This window comes from Leptopilina heterotoma, unplaced genomic scaffold (assembly GCF_015476425.1).
Source record: "Leptopilina heterotoma isolate Lh14 unplaced genomic scaffold, ASM1547642v1 Lhet_52, whole genome shotgun sequence".
Taxonomy (NCBI): Eukaryota; Metazoa; Arthropoda; class Insecta; order Hymenoptera; family Figitidae; genus Leptopilina; species Leptopilina heterotoma.
Genome location: NW_025111114.1, coordinates 3,481,805 through 3,501,752, shown reverse-complemented (window position 1 = coordinate 3,501,752; position 19,948 = coordinate 3,481,805). Strand labels below are relative to the sequence as shown.

At 23.1% G+C, this 19,948-nt stretch overlaps 2 protein-coding genes across 2 annotated transcripts; both read right to left on the bottom strand.

Annotated features, from left to right (window-relative positions):
- Window positions 1–6,919: 6,919 nt before the first annotated feature.
- LOC122507971 (40S ribosomal protein S5) lies at window positions 6,920–8,299 on the bottom strand. Its single transcript, XM_043620998.1, has 3 exons — window positions 8,143–8,299; window positions 7,344–7,716; window positions 6,920–7,252 (listed from the first exon to the last, which is right to left on the bottom strand). The coding sequence occupies exons 2-3, from the start codon at window positions 7,707–7,709 to the stop codon at window positions 6,968–6,970; spliced, it is 651 nt and encodes a 216-aa protein (XP_043476933.1). The 5' UTR covers window positions 7,710–7,716; window positions 8,143–8,299; the 3' UTR covers window positions 6,920–6,967.
- Window positions 8,300–11,672: 3,373 nt separating this feature from the next.
- Window positions 11,673–19,834, bottom strand: LOC122507845 (ATP-binding cassette sub-family F member 1). The gene is made up of 5 exons (XM_043620787.1): window positions 19,061–19,834; window positions 18,657–18,882; window positions 15,268–15,913; window positions 12,420–12,598; window positions 11,673–12,270 (listed from the first exon to the last, which is right to left on the bottom strand). Exons 1-5 carry the CDS (start codon window positions 19,411–19,413, stop codon window positions 11,776–11,778), a joined length of 1,899 nt encoding a protein of 632 aa, XP_043476722.1. The 5' UTR covers window positions 19,414–19,834; the 3' UTR covers window positions 11,673–11,775.
- Window positions 19,835–19,948: the final 114 nt, after the last annotated feature.

Genomic DNA, 19,948 nt, shown 5'->3' with positions numbered 1-19,948 from the left:
AAAAAAAATCGATTCCTAAATCTCCGGTGAATTTTCCACTGTCAGTGGCTTCAAAAATTTGAAATTTATATGCTGTGAGTTGTTCACGCAAGAATTTAATTTCTTTTTCTTTTCTTTCTCAGAAACTTATTTTTCTTTTAATAGTTTCTTTATTTCAGTGTTTGGGAAATCACTTTAAAACTAAAATCCCGAGGAAAAAAAAACACGCTTTTAAAAAAAATACTCACATGAAGGGAATTTATTTATGAAATTTTTCTTTAGAATTGAAAATTTGTTGGGTGTGTTGTGTAATTAAAACTTTAAAAAAAAGGACATGAAATGTCACTGTTGAATATCGATTTGAAAAATCAAGGAATCAAAAAACAAACTACGTTTTATTAGGATTTTTCGTCAAATTTTGGTCTATATACATTTTTCTTTTGTAATGTATAAAAAGAATTCTCTTGTAAATTGAATTTCTCAAACGATTTTTAAATCGTTAACCGATTCTTGACAATCTACTCACAGCATATGCTAATCATTGCATATTTTTGCGACTCAAGTCGCACTCCGAAGCTAGTCCATCGTATAAAATAATTATTAAAGAGAAAAAAAGAAAACAATCATTGGGCGTATTAAAAGCCATGTCATTTTAACATCATTAAAACAGCCATCTACTCATAAACAGAATAAAACAAAAAACAAAAGGAGGAGTTCGTCGTTCGCAAAGAAACAGGATTTAGGCTTCTTGTTCTCATTGTTATCGTTCTACTCACATCATTTTCAACTCAGTCAAAAACTGTCTCGCTCTCGCTTCTCTTTTAAAACCGACTTTTCATTTTATCACTGGCTTTATTGAATTTTTTTCCCCTTTTTCTTCTTTTATCAGCTATGATAGAATTTTGAATCCCAAAAAAAAAAATGATTTGAATCTTTTAAAAGTTTGCAACTTGAGAAATGTTTAATTTTTTTTTTTTTTTTGACTGGAAATAATTTTATTCATTTCGATGATTAGAAAATAGAAAGTAGTTGCAATTAAGAAACTAAAATTGTTTTAATATAGAAAAAATCTTGTAAAGGATAATTAATTAATTGAACAATTAATTATTCTTTACAAGATTTTTTCTCTATTAAAACAATTTTTTTTTTGTCTTGAAATGGAAAAAAATTCAAGAGGCCGGTTAATTGAGGAAAAAAAATCATCTACTAGACATCATTTCATAAATGTAAATACACGGCATTGTCATGACAATTAACTTATTACGTGTTGTAATGGCAGTAAAAGCCGACTAGTCAGAAGAATGAGGTTCTGTGAGCACAAATAAATTTAGATGTTTAGTGAATGTAACTCCTTTTTCTAAAAATCTTTTTCTGAGTCGATATCTTCGCTACAAAAACACTCTCTCTTTTTTTTCGTTGAAAGAAGTCTTTCAAACAGAAATTCCAAATTAATAATTAATAATATTAATTCAGAATTTCAAAAAAAAAAATTGTGATTTGTGCTCACAATTGCGCACTTTTTTTTTTACTCTTACGGTCGATTAATTAAGGACTACAAAAAATTACCTTCTAAGCTGCAAGGCAAAAAAAAAGAGATATTTGCGTGTCACAGTCGTTCATTGTACAAGGTTGTTATTTTTTAATCTATTTATTGACTAAGGAATCGTTCTTAATTAGTTTCGCCAAATGCTAAGAACTTTGATTTTGAAGCAATTTTCTCATTTATTAATAATTAGAACAAATTTTGGGTTATCCCAAATTTTTCTACAACTGTAAAGCTTTCGACAATTTTTCGTTTCTAAAATTGCTTACAGTCATTGCGATTTAAAAAAACGAGCTTTCGACAAAAAAAAAAGATATTTATAAACCTTAGGAAATAAGAGAATTTAACGAAACGAAAAAAAATTATTTTGTTTCGAACAGTGATAGAAAAGCTTTAGCTTTAGCTTTTTTTTTTGTTCCGTTTTAAAAAGCGAACAATTTTTTATTTAAAAACAAATTTTTTCGTATTAAGTTTTCCAAATTTTATCGCTTTAAGTAAATAAACTTTAAGCTATTATCCCGAAATTGTTAAAATCGAGGTTAAAACTCTGTCTGTTGAATTTAATTTAAAAAAGTTCATAGAGTGTAAAATTTATAAAAATTAGGATTTTAACGTTTTTTTTAATCGTTTTTTTATAATTTAAATCTTTTTCCGAAAGATTGGGAAAATTTTTATTAAAAGCCAAAAATTGATTATAGTTATTTTGTAACTGTAGAATCTTGAATCTCTTTATAATTAATTAATCTGTATTGTTTAAATTTTCTTGTAATTTTTTCAAATTAATCCAAATTTTCGATTTTTGAAATGTTTTTTTTTCTTTTCAGTTTTAATTCATGGGAATTGAATTTCAAATTTAAAAAATCGAAAAATGTAGAATATAACGAAAAGTGATAGAAAAGCTCGTGATTAAATCGAAATTTTTTTGTTTGTTTAATTTGTTGCTTCAAGAAAAAGAATTCTTAGCGAAGCTATTTAATCGTACTTAGTCGATTAAAAGTTCGTTTGTGATATTTTTTATCTACGATATATAAATATAATTACATTAATCCTGCCTTTTGTAATTTTTGAAAGAAAAAAAAATGTGGGACGTTTTATTTAATTTATGATTAATTTCATTTGGAAAAAATTAGATAAGTTCATTTTCTTTATCTATTCCAGTACTTTTTTTTTATTTGCTATTTTACATTTTTATTGTTTAAAAAGCGATTTTTTTCGCGAGAATTGTACTTAATGTAATTCTTTTTTTTTACTCTCTACAAACACTCTCTTTTTATTAATATTATTAATTAAAATATAATTCATTATCTAGATAGTTCAAAGGTTAGCACAAATTTTGGGTGAAACGGTTTTATTCCGTTACCTGCTTCCCATTCTCGAAAGACTTCATAATATTATTTCGACAAATATCAATAGAATTAGTTATTTATCTCATTAAATATTTATGTCAAGTACTTTTAGTTCATTGTTTGATGACAATAAAAGTTGATTGTTGTACTTGCGAGAAAGAGATTTAAAAAAAAAGTTGTCAAGAATAAATGAATTCACGAAATTTTTTTTTGTATTCTAATTATTAATTTTTGTCATATTTAATATTTCTAAAGAATTATTATTCGAAATTTGAAAACTTATTTTATTTTCGGAAAATAGGGAAAAAATTCGTTGAATTCATTTATTTGGAAAATAATTACCGATTTAATTGTGTAAAGCGCTTCCAACAATTTCACGATGTACTTATTTGTATATTTTTTAATTAGACTTAAGTTAATAATGGCAAAGGGCAAAGGACTGGCTTTATAAATTTGCCAAGTCATTGATCTCACAAAGTTAACGACAAGACACGCAAATTACCTCTCAAAGTGATTACTTATATTTATATTTAAATAAGCTGAATGTGGTGGATTCGACTCAGTTTTTCAGTTGAAAATGTTCTTTTTTTTCCCTCCGCCCTCTCTTAGTTTTTGTATTTTCAAAATAGAAATAGAAATTTTGTCACGATTCAATTTGTAAAAAGGAAAAAAAAGAAAATGTAACTTAAATCTTCCAAAAAAAAAAGGTTTTCAAAAATCTAATTTTTTTTCGGCTCGTTCGCCTTTTCTTTGCGAAAAGAAAATAAATGGGAAGATTCAAGAAATTTAATTTTTAATATAAACAAAGTAAATTGAATACTTTGAAAAAAATGAAAAATATTGGAGAAAATTATTTTTTCCTCTAGAGAGAAAATTTGTTTTTCTCTTTTTTGACTGATCATTAATACGATCCGTTATTAATAATAATTAATAAATTGCGTATCGCTTAGATTAAGAATGCACGATTTCATTTCGAATTAAAACTCGAAAGTACAAAGTACATGAATCAAATACAAAAAAAAATACATCAGAAGACTAGAAATTTAAAAAAGAAATGCAAGAAACGCATTGTCGAATCGTAATTTTTTTCAGTTAACTCTGTTAATTTTTCTTTTTTGCAAAATGTAAATAATGTATGAACTTCGAAAGATGGACATCGCTCTCCTTTTCTAAATATAGCGTACTTTTCGTGGTGAAAAAAAAGAAAGAAATTTGAAAAAAAAAATGTTTTCGGCACTTTCTGCCAGAGTGCAAAAAACTATTTGTTTAAGTTTTGTGTTTCTCTTTATTTTGTAAACCGTCGAATCGATATGCGAACGCAAAATTAAAGAGTTACACAAGTAACAGTGAGTTCAACGAGAATTTGATATCGATGAAATGTGAAATAGATTCATCAATTTTTTTTCGTTTTTTTTTTCATATACCGATCTTGATCTTTCACAGTGTATTATGTATCATCTATTACGATATAAATATTTATTAAAATAAAAATTCCAAACCAAAAATAAGTTTCTTTTTTCCTCCTTTCAAATCTATATCACATTTATTTACGAATTTCCTTAATTCGGAAACTTTTTAATTAAATATTCAAATTAGAAAATAAAAACTTGAAATAATTATAAAAAATTTCGCTTAAGCTTTTTGAATAAAATTAGTTGCATAGAAGTTTTAATTAAAAGTATGAAAAATTTAGATTTCCAAAGATTTTAATTTGAAACCTTTACAAAATTCAATTATTTCTAAAAACTGCAATTACTAGTAAATTCTCCAAAATTCAATTATTATCTAAAACTTTAACTAAAATTAATTTTTAAAATCAATTTTTTTTATTGAATAATTGAATGTTTCTTGAAACTGAATTCTCATTAAAAAATTTTATCAATAGATTTTGACAAAATTGAATTTTTTTGACATCATTGTATTAAAAATAAGTAAATTCTTAAATTATAAAGAATTTTATCAAAATTTTTTACAAAAATTGAATTACTACAAAAAATTTTATTATTTAAAAAAAAAATTAAATTTTTTCAAAGTATTTAATTAAATTTTTTTCTTTTAAAGAATTTTAATGAAATTTTTAAAAATAATAAAATTTTTGCTAGGAATTTTATTCAAATTATTTAAAATAATTAAATTACTGCGGAGAATTTTATTAATTATTATAAAAATAATTCAATTCTCATAAAAAATATTATCAAATTTTTCAAATAATTGAATTTGTTCGAAAAATTTTATTAAAATTCTTTAAAATAATTTAATCCCAGGGAAAAAATTATTAATTATGAAAATAATTGAAATTTTTGCTAAGAATTTAATTAAAATTTTTCGAAAATAATTGATTACTTCACAGGAATTTAATTAAAAATTAATTTAAAATACTTCAATTCCCATAAAAAATGTAATCAAAATTATATAAATACAAAAATACAAAAATGATTGAATAATAGAATGATTCTTAAAATTGAATCTTATACATAATTTTTATAACAAATTTTTAAAAAATTGAATTCTTTCGACGAATTTTAATAAATTTTTTAAAAATTATTACATTTTTCGAAGAATTTGATTAAAATTGTATTAAAAATAATTGAAATTCTGAAATTCGTTTTATTATAATTATGAAAATAATTGAATTAGGTATTGCCAAGAATTTTGTAAAGAAGTTTTAAACAATTTGTTTTTTTCGAAAAAATTAATGAAAATTCTATTTTTAATAATTATTGAATTCCTGTGAAATTTTTATTAATTTTAGAAAATAATTGAATATTCATGTAGAACTTTGGCAAAATTGTTTTTAAATAATGGAATTCTTTTGGAAATTTTTATTAAAATAATAGATACACGAATTATTGAATTAAGAAAAATTTTGCAATGAATTTTATTAAAATTTTTGAAAATAATTGATTTTTATTACTTTTGAAGATAATTAAATTCTTCTGATGAATATTCTTATTTATGAAAATAATTGACTTCCTCCGAATTTTATGAAATTCCTACGAATTCAATTATGAAAGTAATTAATTCCCTAAAATGAATTTTAAAAATTATGAAAATAATTGAATAGCTGCGAAGAATTTAATGCTAAATTTAAAAATTTTTGATTTTCTCGAAAAAACTTTTGCAAATTCTGTATTTTAAAAAATTGAATTCTTATGAAATTTTCATTTTTTTGGAAAATAATTGAATGTTTGTGTAGAATGTTATCAAAATTTTTGTTTAATAATTGAATTCTTTTGAGAAATTTTATTAAGATAGTAGAATACTTAAAATCATTAAATTAAGAAAAATTTTTGATATTAATAGAAATTTTATAATGAATTTTATTAAAATTTTTGAAAATAATTGAATTTTGCAATGACTTTTATTAAAATCCCTGAAAATAATTGAATTTTGCTATTCATTTATAAAAATAATTGAAATGTTGATGACAATTTGTTTTTAGATTTTTTGAAAATAATAGAATTTTTGCGAAGAATTTTATTAATTTTCAAAAATAATTGAATTCTTGCGATGAATATTCTTATTTATGAAAATAATGAAATTTTACAAAAATTCCTAAGTATAATTGAAGTTTGACGAAGAATTTTGCGATTTATGTATAAAGATAATTGAAATGTTAACGAGAATTTGTTTTAATTTTTGAATATAATTAAATTTATGGAAAGAATTTTAATATTTATTAAAATAGTTGAATTCTTTCAAAGAATTGTTTAAAGATTTTAAAAATTGAAACATTAAATGATTGATAAGTAATATAACTTTATGGCAGTTCTTCAATAGAATTAAGTTATTTAAAATAAATTATTATCAGAAGTAGAAAAAATTTAAGATTTTTTTTTAGAATTAGTGATAATTTCATAGTTTTCGAGGCAAACGAAAAGAAAAAAAAATTCTCAATTTTCTTATAAATTCTAAACATTTAATTTTTTCCTGCGCTTTTAATAAAAATCCCTGAATTTTTTCTGATCAATATTCTACTTTTCCTGAAAAATGTGAATTAAAAAAGGATTTTTGCAAAGAATTGTGAAAATGAATTAACAAACTTTCAAAATTTATTATACTTAAAGTTTATTTCTTACGAATAAGAAGTGGAGACAGTTTATCTGTTTGATTTAGCGACACGCTCAAGTTCGTCCTTCTTCTTAATGGCATAAGAATTTGATGAACCTTTCGCAGCGTTAATCAGCTCGTCGGCCAAGCATTCTGCGATTGTTTTAATATTGCGGAATGCAGCTTCCCTGGCTCCAGTGCAAAGTAACCATATTGCTTGATTAACACGTCTCAATGGAGAAACGTCAACTGCTTGACGTCTCACAGTACCCGCACGTCCAATTCTCGTTGAATCTTCCCTTGGTCCTGAATTTATAATCGCCGTAACGAGTACCTTTATCAAAACAAAAAAAATACAATTATTTTTCCGAAAAATGACAAAAAATAGATCAAATAGATAAAAATACACAAAGAAAAATTTTTACCTGAAGGGGATTTTCGCCAGTCAACAAATAAATGATTTCAAACGAATGCTTCACAATACGCACGGCCATGAGTTTTTTACCATTATTACGACCATGCATCATGAGCGAATTGGTGAGACGCTCAACAATGGGACATTGGGCCTTACGGAAACGTTTAGCCGCATATCTGCCTGCAGAGTGAGGCAAATATTTTGCATTCTTTTCCTTCACGGCAATGTAATCCTGCAAAGACATATCACTGACTTGCACATCCTCGCAATTCCAACGTCCAAAAAGTTTAATCTCCGGTAATTCCGCCGACCATCCGGCTGGCATTGTTTCGGTCGTCGCTCCGAAATCATCAAACGTCTCCATATTATCTGCCATGGTGAATCTAGAAAAACAAAACAAATTGATAATTACTTTCAACTCACCTAAAAAAAATACGATAAAAAATATATTTCTCCCGTAAAGTTATAAGCCGCAGAGGAATTCACTTTCTACATTCATTTTGAGGTTAGGAAATCAAGAAGGACTTATAAATAAATAAAATCGAAAAACAATTTAACCGAGTAATTTCAATAAACAACAGTGCTGGAAATAGCAAGAAAAGTAAATAATAATAAACAAAAAGACGATATAGAGAGGAAAAGAAGTAAATAAATATGCGACGAGTCGAATTCGCGTGATACATGAAATTGATTCACCTGGTAAAACTTAATAACTACACGGAAACACTTTTTTTAAATTTTATTTTATAAAGAAATACTTGAAATTTATTCAGGGACACTAAACAATTAATTTTTTTTATTTTTCTTACCGTTAATTTGTCAAATAACGTCTCTGTGTTTCAACCACGTGTAAAATGACGGAGGCGTACACAGGAAAAGACCATATGACGGGCGGAAGTAACCACACGAGTCAGATTATTCAAAAGCGAGAAATTTGAAAGTTTATAATAAAATTTTATTGTTAAATTTAAAAACAATGTCTAAAATTTGTTCATTTATTTATCCTCTTTATTATTCTAAACTAAATTTTCAATTTCTTTTTAATTTTAATTTTGTTTACAAAGTATTTTGTAAGCAATTATTAATTTTTAATAGTAACTATTTATAATAATTTTTAACTTTTACTATTTATGTTATTTTATCAATTTTGATTTTAATTTCATGTGAAATATTAACTTTTCTTGAATTTTTTATTAGTTTGTAATATTTATATTATTTTAGAATTTTTTTTTATCATTTTTTTCCTACGGACATTTTTTTACCAGTAATTTTCTTTGTTTAATATAAAATGTATAAAATTAAACACAAACAACTTATATATTATAGAATCGTAATTAAATAACTATTTAACAGATAATTCTCTAATTATTTTAACCCACAAATTAAGAAAACTCATCAGCTTCTGCCACTTCTTAATTCAAAATCATAAAATCCTAATACGATTTAAGCATTTCTAACCGCATTTTCATCAGTAATTTAAAAAATCGTATCAGGAATATAGAATGCTGTGAGAAGTGGCACAAGTGTCAACTAATCAGAATGCACCTTTAAGTTTCACTAATATTTGAGCCCGCGAAAATTTGAAATTAATTAAAGTAAAATTCTGATTGGCTGACAAACGTGCCACCTCTGTTTGTTTCTGCTACTCCTAATATTTCCCGCTAGAATATAAAGCAAAGGTTAAAGAAGCATTCTGATTGGTTGACATTATGCCACCTCTCATATTGTCCTATGATCCTGATACGCTTCTTTCAAATTTTGAATGAAAATGTGCCGGTAATTCTAACTTGAAAGTTAATATAAAATGTCTATAAAAGTTATAAAAAAAACAATTTCTACTTTATTATTTATTTAAATTGAATTTATTACAACTAAATAAATTATTTATACGTTTATAATTAATTAATGTAATGAATTAAAGTATTTTATTAATAAAATTAATTCACAATTTGTTTATTATTTGTAAACAGCAAACTATGCAAAAATTGATTTTTTTATTGTTATTTATTTATTAAATATTGTATGAATTCTCATGAATGAAATAAGAAGGATTTTTATTTAATTAAAGCATTTTTTAAATTTTTGTTGCAATTTGTAAAAATAATATTTATAATAAAATATTTATAAATAATTAATAATAATAATAAATAATAATAAAATAATAATTATTATTATTAACAATATTTCAAACTAATCATTAATAAATAATAATAAATAATTATTAATACCTAAATAATTGAAAATCAAAAATATAAATAACAATTAAATCAATTATTAGAATTACTATTAATTTATATCCTCAGTTATTAGTAAAAAAAATTATTTTATTTGTATTTTTAAAAAAATTATTAAGAAAATAATAATATATTTAAATAATTATAGTAAATTATCTTTTAGTGATTGATTAAAATACAAAATATTGAATTTAAAAAGTTTTTATAACATTTCTTTATTTCCTTTTGTTTTTTCTATTTTCTTTTTTTTTAATTCTTTTTTTACTGTTTTATAATTTTTATTTCCTTAAATTAATAAAATTATATTTATCAGTATAAATATATTTTATGAACTCATTTCTACGTTTAATTTTATTTATACAGTAGTGCCACTTCTTATTTTAATATACATAGCCTCTAATACATTCAATGCAGTGAAAAGGCTATTTTCTCAGTTGAAATATGACAAAATCGTATCAGGAGTATAGAATGATATGGGAAGTGGCATAGTGTCAGCCAATCAGAATAATCCTTTAGGTTACTACTACTGCTGTGCGGGAAAATTCAAAAGTACATTAAGCAGCTTTCTGATTGGTTAAGAATAATGCCACCTCTGTTTGTTTATACTGCTCCTAATACTTCCCACTGTATTGCAAGTCAAGTCTAAAGCAGCATTCTGATTGGTTGATACTATGCCACCTCTTATATTATTCTATGATCCTAGTACGAATCTTTCAAATTTTGAATGAAAATTTGCCGGTAATTCCTATAACGTATTAGGATTTTATGTAACTCAAAAGAAGAAGTAGCACAAAATGTACTTGGAGTTTTCTCGAATTTTAGATGTTAAAAATCATCTATTAATTAAATAATTATGTGTAATAACTATTATTGCTTTATAAAAAATTAGATTTTATAATTAAAACCGTGAATAATATTCTTAAATATAACAGAACAAGTGACAGAAATGTCGATTAGATTCTAACCTCAAAGTTATGACTTGTTATAAAAAACAGTCTGTACTTTATTTATTCTCTATTTATTTATTTGTTTAAATAAATAAAGAAAACCATAAATAATATTTCTAAATAACAGAAATAATAGAAATGTCAACAGATTCTAACCTCAAAGTTATAAACTGTCAAAATTTGTTACAATAAAAATCTCTAATTTCTTTTTCTCTCTCTATTTTTGTTTATATTGGTTATATTTGTTTGTCTTGTTTAATCACAGACAATATTTTTAAAAGTATTTAAATAACAGAAATGTCAACAGATTCTAACCTCAATGTTATCAACTGTCAAAAGTTATTCATAAAAAAAACTATTTCATTTCTTGGACAATTGTTTAATAATCGAATAAATTTTTTAATATTTTGAATTACATATTAATTAAAAAAATTATTAAGAAAATAATATTGTATTTAAATAATTATAGTAAATAATTTTATATTTTAGTGATTATTGATTAAAAAATAAAAAATATTGAATTTAAAAAGTTTTTATAACATTTTTTTATTTCTTTTTACGAATTAAAAATTCTTTTTAATTATAATTTTTTGAATTATTAATCAACAATTTTTAATTATTACAAAACCTTTGCAATTTTAAGAAATAATTAAAAATAGAATAAACATCAAATAGATTTTTGAACAATGGACAAAATTTATTTCATTATTTAAATTTCTCTGTTTACAAAATTTTCTGAATGCACATAATTTTTTTTTTGTTAAATATTTATAATAGAAAAATTGTTCACAAATTTTAAGTACAAAAAAAAAAGAATAAATTAATAAATTAACATTCTAATTCTCTTACAATATTCACAAGCTTTATTTACAAACAAAGAAGTCGAGAACAATTACTCACTTCATTCTTAAATTTATTATTTTTTTTATGAACATTAAATAGTGTGATTTTTCATTAAAATTACAGACATTTCACCTTTTATAAAAAACAATTCTCTCTTTTTTGCAAGTGAAATTAGCAAACATTTTTCTATTTAAAAAAAAATGAAGGAATTTTATATAATATTTTTTTTTTTGAATAAATATATGTTTTTTTCTTTCTTATTATTATTTAAAAATTAATAATCTTTTCTCTTTTATTCAGAATCATTTAAATTCATTTCTAGTTTATAGAATCAAATTTTTTTTTTCCTATTTTGTTTCGAAATATGATACAAATTTTAATTTAATTTTTTTTTTTTTTAATGGATTATGAAAATATATTATTGAAGCACTGCGGCGTTAGCAGCTATACTAGGATTATTAACCACTTCTCCCAAACTCTCGAGTAATTCTTTTCTATAATCATCGAAATCACCATCAATTTCATTGATTTGTTGATTTTCAATGACATAGAGACAACAATCAGTTTCTCTTATTAGTCTCTCGTCGTGAGTTACAATAATAACTCCGCCCTTATATCCATTAATTGCTTCGGCCAAGGCATCAATTGATTCAATATCTAAATTATTTGTCGGTTCATCAAGAATCACGACGTCAGGTGCATTTAAACAAAGTTCAGCCAACGCAACACGCGCCTTTTGTCCTCCTGATAAATCTTTCATTTTAATTGTATGAGCATGTGAACTGAGACCAAATGTTCCCAATTGTTTTCGCGCTTTTTCATAAGGCAAATCAAAAAGGCGCATTAAATATTCCGATGGTGTTTCCTCTGCCGTTAAATGCTCACCCGAGTGCTGATCAAATCTTCCTATTCTCTGTAAAAAACAATTCTTTTTTTATTCTTCAAATAAAAATCAATTGAAAAGATTTTTACAAAATTTCATTTAAATAATTTAATTAATTTAATTAATTCATTTAATTAATATACAAAATTTAATTTGACAAGTTCTTTCTCTTTACTTACCAGACGGTGATTTTTTATTAATTCTCCTTTCATGGGAGTTAAATCAGCCATTAAGAGTTTTAAGAAGGTTGATTTTCCCACTCCATTGGGTCCGACAATGGCAACACGGGAATTCAAATCAATTCCAAAATCGGTTTCAATTAGAAGTGACTTTTGTCCATCATAAGCGAATGTCACATCTGAAAACAAAATTGGATCAAGTTTTGAAAAATTTGAAAATAAAATTTAATTTTAACAATTAAGTAATAGATTAAACAGAGTTGCAACAAAATTTAACTTTGTTTCTTCTCTGATTTCCAGACAAAATTTCGACTTTTTCCATGACCCTAAAGAATATTCTGATTCATTCTAAAAATGATTGGAAACTAAAAAAATATTCTATACTTTTATTTGCGAATTTCTCTAAAAATAAAATTATTCGGAAACATCAATAACTTCATTTTTAAATAAGTACATATAATAATATATCTTGTTCATTATTATTAAAAAATTGTAATAAAATTTGTCGCAAGAATTTCATTATTCTCATAATTCATAAATAATAAAATTCTTTAGAGCAATTCAATTATTTTTAATACAATTTTAATACAATTTCTCGAACGAATACAATTATTTTAAAAAATATTAATTAACAACAATTTTAATGAAATTCTTTTAAAAAATAAATATTTTGAAAATTTTTAATAAAATTCCTTCAAACAATTCAATTATTTTCAAAAATTCAAATAAAATTCTTGGAAATAATTCAATTATTTTTATGAACTGTAAAATCCTCCGCAAAAATTCAATTATTTCAGTAAATAAGAAAATTCTTCGCAAGAATTAAAATATTTTCAAAAATGATAAAATTCTTCAAAGGAATTCAATTATTATCATAAATAATAAAATGTTTCGAAGGAATTCAATTATTTTCAATACAATTTTTAATAAAATTTCTCGAAAGAATACATAATTATTTATTTAAAATCAAATTGATAGGAAATTCTTCATTTAAATAAATATTAGAAAATAAAAACTACTAATAATTTCAAAAAAAATCAAATAAAATTTGTCGAAAAAATTAGTTTCACAGAATTTTTAATTTAAAAGTATGAGAAAAATTCAGATTTTCAAAGATTTTAATTTAAAACCTTTTCAAAATTCAATTATTTCTAAAAATTCACACTATAATGCTTTTAATATTGAATTATTATCTAAAGTTTTAACTGAAATTCTTTTTTGAAATAAACTTTTGTTAGAAAATTATTCTACAAGAAATCAATTATTTAAGTAGAAAAATAAATAATTTATTGAATAATTGAATGTTTCTTAAAATTCAATTTTTATGAAGAATTTTATTAACAACTTTTGAGAATAATTAATTTCTTTTAAGGAATTTAATTAAAATTTTACTGAAATTTATAGAATTAAAGAATTTTATCACAATTTTTGAAAACAATTAAAAATTTTTGAAGAATTTAATAAAATTTTTAAAAATACAAATTGAATTCATGGGAAGAATTTAAATAATAATTGCATGCATGCGAAGAATTTTATTAAATTTTGATTAAATAATTGAAATATTGCCAAGAATTTTTATTGAAATTTTTGAAAATAATTCACTTCTTATAGAAGAAATTCGCTACCTATTTATAAAAATAACTTAATTCTTGACGAGAATTTTTCAAAAATTTTGAAAATAATTAAATTTCTGCAAAGTATATTTTATTACTTTTCAAAAGAATTGAATTCTTCTGATAAATTTTAATATTTATCAAAATAATTAATTTTGTAAAAGAATTTTATTAAAATTCCTTAAAATAATTGATTTTATGGAAAGAATTTTGTTGTTTACCATGATAATTGAATTATTTTGTAGAATCACATAAAAATTTTTGAAAACAATTGATTTCCTGCGACGAATTAAAAGTTATGTATGAAAATAATTGAATTATTGCAACAAACTTTATTATTTTATTAAATAATCAAATGATTCTTAAAATTGAATTCTTTTGTCGTGTTTTAATAAAATTTTTAAGAATAAATTGCATTTTTCGAGGAATTTATTTAAAATTGTATTAAAAATATTTGAAATTCTGCGATGAAAATAATTGAATTCCTAAAAGAAATTGTATTTTATTTATAAAAATAATTAAATGCTTTCGTAGAATTAAATCAAAAATTTTTTTTCAATTAAATTTTGTGATAAATTTTATAAAAATAGTAAATATTGAAAATCATTGAATTACGAAAAACTTTTGAAAATAATTGAAATTTTGCAAAGAATTCTATTCAAATTTTTTGAAAATAATTGAATTTCTGGTGAAAAATTTTGCTATTTATAAAGAAAATTGAATTATTGACGAGATATTCTTTAAAATTTTTTTAAATAATTGAATTTCTACTTTTTAATAATTGAATTTTATTACTTTTGAAAATAATTGAATTCTCGTGATGAATATTGTTGTTTATGAAAATAATTGAGTTTTGCAAAGAATTTTATTAAAATTCCTAAAAATAATTGAATTTCAGTAAAGAATTTTGTTATTTATGAAGTTAAAGTTATTTTAACGCAATTGCGTTAAAACTTTTGAAATAATTAAATATAATAAAATTAAAAAATTAATTCGTGTCAGAAATAGAAAAAAAATTTCAAGAATTAGAATTAGTATTAGAATTCGTGGTAACTTCATAGTTTATGAGGCAAACATAGAAGACACCAAAATTCAGAATTTAAATTTTCTTATGAATTCTATAGAAATTTAATTTTTTCCAGTTCTTTTATTAAAAATCCCCGACTTTTCCCTGGTTCCCCTGACCTGTAGCAACCCTGGATTAAATTATTGAGTCAAAAGAAAAAATAGCTTACTATGAAGACCAAGAATCGGTGGCTGAAGAGGCGGTGGATCAGGAAAGCTAAATTTAACAATATAATCCCTAGGCTTTTGTAACAATTCCTGTGGTCCTGTATCCTCCTCTTGTTTCTGTATTTTCGTACGATTCTTCTCCTGTTTCCTCGTGAGTACTTCCTTTTGTTTTTTCTCCGCTTGCTTTTTACTCTGTCCAGCCGCTTTGAGATCCTTAATTTTCTTCTCCTGCTTCTCATAAGCCTTTATCATTTCCTTTCGTTTTTGCTCGTACATTTTCTTAAACATACTATAATTTCCCTTGTAGTAAAATAATTTCAATTGATCCAAATGTATAATATCCGTGCAAACATTGTCGAGGAAACTTTGATCGTGAGAAACTATTAATAATGTCTTTTTCCAGCATTGCAGATAATTATCGAGCCAAATAACGGCATTTAAATCCAAATGATTCGTTGGTTCGTCAAGTAAAAGTAATGTTGGCTCAAGAAAAAGTGCACGCGCCAATGAGACACGCATTCGCCAACCACCGGAGAAATTTTTCGTTGCTCGATTTTGCATTTCACGGGAAAATCCCAAACCCGCTAGAATTCGTCGTGCTCGCGGTTCCGCTGAATCGGCGCCAATTGCCTTTAATTCTTCATAAACCTGGGGAGGAAAATATTTTCTTATTAAAGTAAGAGATTTATCTCGAAATTGATTAATTAGAAAACTTAAATAATTGCAAATTTTTTTATATTAATAATCGGTGTATTCAGGTAATCTCTTCGCAGTTTGAAGTTAGTTCTTAATTGCTTTTCTGTTTCCTAACTTTTTAAAAAAAATTATTTTCTTTTTAAATATTTTCAATTTTAAAGTTAATGTATTGAAAATCATTGCATTCTTGCAAAGAATCTTATCAAAAAATTTGAAGAGAAAAATTGAATTCCTTCGAAGAGTTATTTTATTTAAGAAAATAAATAATTGAATTCTCACGATGAATTTTATTAAAATTTTTAAACATCCGAATTAAATTTTTTTGAAGAATTTCTTTGAATTTTTTTAAAATAATGAAGTTTGTTTAAAAATTTTAATTTAAAATTTTGAAAGCAATTAAATTTTATGAAGAAGAATCTTATTACAATTTATTGTATTGAAAATATTTGAATTCCTGAGAAGAATTTTATTATTATTAAAAATAATTGAATTCTTGCGATGAATTTTACTATTTATAAAAATAATTGAATTTTTACGAAGAATTTATTAAAATTTTAAGGAAATAAATGAATTTTGTGTAAAATATTTGAAAATAATTAAATTCTTTCGAGAAATTCTATTCAAATTGTTTTGAAAAGAATTGAATTTCTGCAAAGAATTTTAGTATTTAGAAAAATAATAGAACTATTGCGAAGAATTTTATTATTTATAGAAATAATTGAAATATTTCGAAGAATTTATTTAAAATTTTAGAAAATAATTGAATTGTGTCGAAGAATTTTATAGAAATATTTGAAAATAATTAAATTCTTTACAGAAATTCAATTAAAGTTGTTTCAAAAATAATTGAATTTCTGTAAAGAATTTAATTATTTTCAAATATTTCTATAAAATTCTTCGACACAATTCAATTATTTTCTAAAAGTTTAATAAATTCTTCGAAACAATGCAACTATTTTTATAAATAATAAAATTTTTTCGTGTCATTTATTTAAATTTGATTAAAAATAATTCAATTCCTGCAAAGAATTTTACTATTTGTAGAATTAATTAAATTCTTGTGAAGAATTTATTAAAATTTTAGGAAATAATTGAAATTTATGGAAATATTTAAAAATATTTGAATTCATCAGAGAAATTCAATTAAAATTGTTTTGAAAATAATTGAATATCTGCAAAGAATTTTACTATATTTATAAAAATAATTGAATTCTTGTGAAGAATTTTACTATTGATAAAAATAATTGAATTGTTTCGAAGGATTTATTAAGATTTTAGTAAATAATATAATTTATTCGAAATACATTAAATTTTTTTTTTAAATTAAATTCTTACGAGGAATTCAATTAAAATTGTATTACAAATATGTAATTGAATTTCTGCAAAAATTTTACTATTTAAAAAATAATTGAATTGAACTTAAATGAAACTCTTCTAAAATTCAATTATTTTTAAAATTTTCAGTAAAAATTCTTTAAAACAATTCAATTATTTTCAAGAATATTGAAATAAATTCTTGAAAACAATTAAATTATTTTCAAGAATATTGAAATAAATTCTTCAAAACAATTCAATTATTTTAAAGAATTTTAATAAACATCTTGCCAAGAATTAAATTATTTTCAATACAATTTTAATTAGATTTTATCGAAATAATTTAATTATTGAAAGAAATGTTGATAAAATTCTTGAAATGAATTCAATTATTTTCAAATTTTTTTATAAATACTTTACATGAATTCAATGATTTTCAGTCAATTTCCAATTTAATTATTTCTGAAAATAATAGACTTCTTAAATAGAATTTTACTAAATCTTTCTTAAATAATTGAATCTATGCGAAACATTTATTTATACAAATAATTTAATTTTTGCGAAATTTAAAAAAATAAGTGAATTTTTGAGAAGAATTTAATTTAAATTGTATTTAAAATAATTGAATTTCTGTGAAAAATTGACTATTTATTGATATTATTGAATTCTTTCGAAGAATTTAAAAAAAAATGTTTAAAAATAATTTAATTTCCCTGGAATTAAATTAAAATTGTATTTAAAATAATTCAATTCCAGCAAAAATTTCATTATTTTTAAAAATAATTGAATTCTTGAATTCGATTTTATTAAAAGTTTTTTAAATAATTTAACTCTTTTGAAAAATTCAATTATTTTTTTAAATAATTGAATTTTGTCAGAAAATTTTTAAAAATAATTTAATTTTTCGAAGAAATGAATTAAAATTGTATTTTTTCGTAAAATTTTTTTGAAAATAATTGAATTTTTGCAAAAATTTTACTATTTAAAAAATAATTGAATTGTTTAGAAGCATTTATTAAAATTTTAGAAAATAATTTAATTCTTTTGTGAAATTTTATAAAAATTTTGTTTAAAAAAATGTAATTCTTCCGAAGAATGTTATTATTTATATAAAAAAAATCGAATTCTTCCGAAGAATGTTATTATTTAAATAAAAATAGTTGAATTCTTACGAAGAATTTATTATATTAAAATTTTTGAAAATATAAACAATAATAATTTATTTTGTACTTAAGAAGTGAATTTTTAAAAATTTTGATTATGGAATTATTTGAAAATTTGTATTTAGAAATAAAAAATTTTGTAATTTGAATAACAATAATAAATCGAATATCACGTTCCGTGCGCTAGTAAAAATAATATTTTTAAAAATAAGACTAACTTCCTGCAGTCGGGATTGAACGGATTCATCACCCTGCTCTGCTTTCTCCTCCAGTTGTTTACATTCGGCTTGTAATTCCTTGCATTTAACATCGGCATTGAGGACATTCTCCACAGCTGGCGTATCATCGGCGACAACTTCCTGTTCACAATAAAGAACGTCGATATTCGGTGGAATCGCGAAAGCTCTTTTTTGAATATGACGCAACAATGTCGTTTTACCATGTCTGGAAATTTTTAATTGAAATAAATTTCATACTTTTTACCAATTTGTTTTTTTGTCTCAAATTGTTTTCTAAATAAAGAATAAAAATTAAATAGAGAAAAAATATAAAAATAAAGAATAAAAATTGCAAATACATGGAAAAGTATTAAAATAAAATTATTTAAATTCTAAATTCTTACCCATTTGGACCAACGAGACCATATCGTCTACCCTGAGCAATGAGCAAGCTGGCATTGGAAAAAAGTTCTTTACCCTTAGCTGCAATACTGAAATTTTCCACTTTAATATCAACGGCATTATCCAATTGTTGTGCACCACGTGTTTGAGGAGCACTTTGAGAAACCGTGAAATTTGATTCCAATTCACTGTGACCCTGTCCACCAGTCTTGGTCATCATTTCCAAAGTTCTCTCATATTCTTGTTGTTTTTTCAATTTCTTCTTTTCCTTATGTGTCAACTTTTTCGTCGGCTCTTCAATATCCATGTCGGATATTTTTTCCGTAACCTCAGATACTTTACTGTTAGTAGACATTATTTTTATTATATTAAGAACCTGGACAGCTTCTTCGAGAACGTGCTCGTTTAAGCACGTGGCGCCACCTAACCTCTAAAAACTTTTGTTCACTTTTGTTTCAAGAACAAAAAATGTTGTACTTCACTTTTCAATGCTAAATTTACTAAAAATATTCTTACAAACAAAATTCTAACTTAAGTTTAAAAAGAGTTTGTATTATTAATAAAAACAGGAGAGTTTAACCTAAGTATGTCACAAACGGTGACAGTTTTAGAATCACACACGGATACACAAACGACACAAACACATGGAAAAGAATGACAGGTCTCTCAGTACAATTCTCTTGTTCAAAAAAGAAACAAATAACATTAACTGAAAATGTTACACACTGATTAACTGTTAAATTACTGATTTTTTTTTATTTTATTTACTTTGATTATTTCTTTTAATTTTGAAACTGATTCAAATTTCCCGTGTTGGAATTTGGAAATACAATGGAGCAGCCTTAAGGTTTACATGAAAACGTGACCGTTTGTTCGTTATTGATGAAAAT

What these genes read in the sequence shown, in the direction of transcription:
- LOC122507845 (XM_043620787.1), bottom strand. Translation starts at nt 19,413, where the DNA reads ATGTCTACTAACAGTAAAGTATCTGAGGTTACGGAAAAAATATCCGAC. An exon ending in ACCGATTCTTGGTCTTCATA is followed by an intron (nt 12,599 to 15,267) that starts GTAAGCTATTTT and finishes TTTTGTTTTCAG; the next exon opens with ATGTGACATTCGCTTATGAT. An exon ending in TAATAAAAAATCACCGTCTG is followed by an intron (nt 12,271 to 12,419) that starts GTAAGTAAAGAG and finishes TGTTTTTTACAG; the next exon opens with AGAATAGGAAGATTTGATCA.
- LOC122507971 (XM_043620998.1), bottom strand. Translation starts at nt 7,709, where the DNA reads ATGGCAGATAATATGGAGACGTTTGATGATTTCGGAGCGACGACCGAA. An exon ending in CTGGCGAAAATCCCCTTCAG is followed by an intron (nt 7,253 to 7,343) that starts GTAAAAATTTTT and finishes GTTTTGATAAAG; the next exon opens with GTACTCGTTACGGCGATTAT.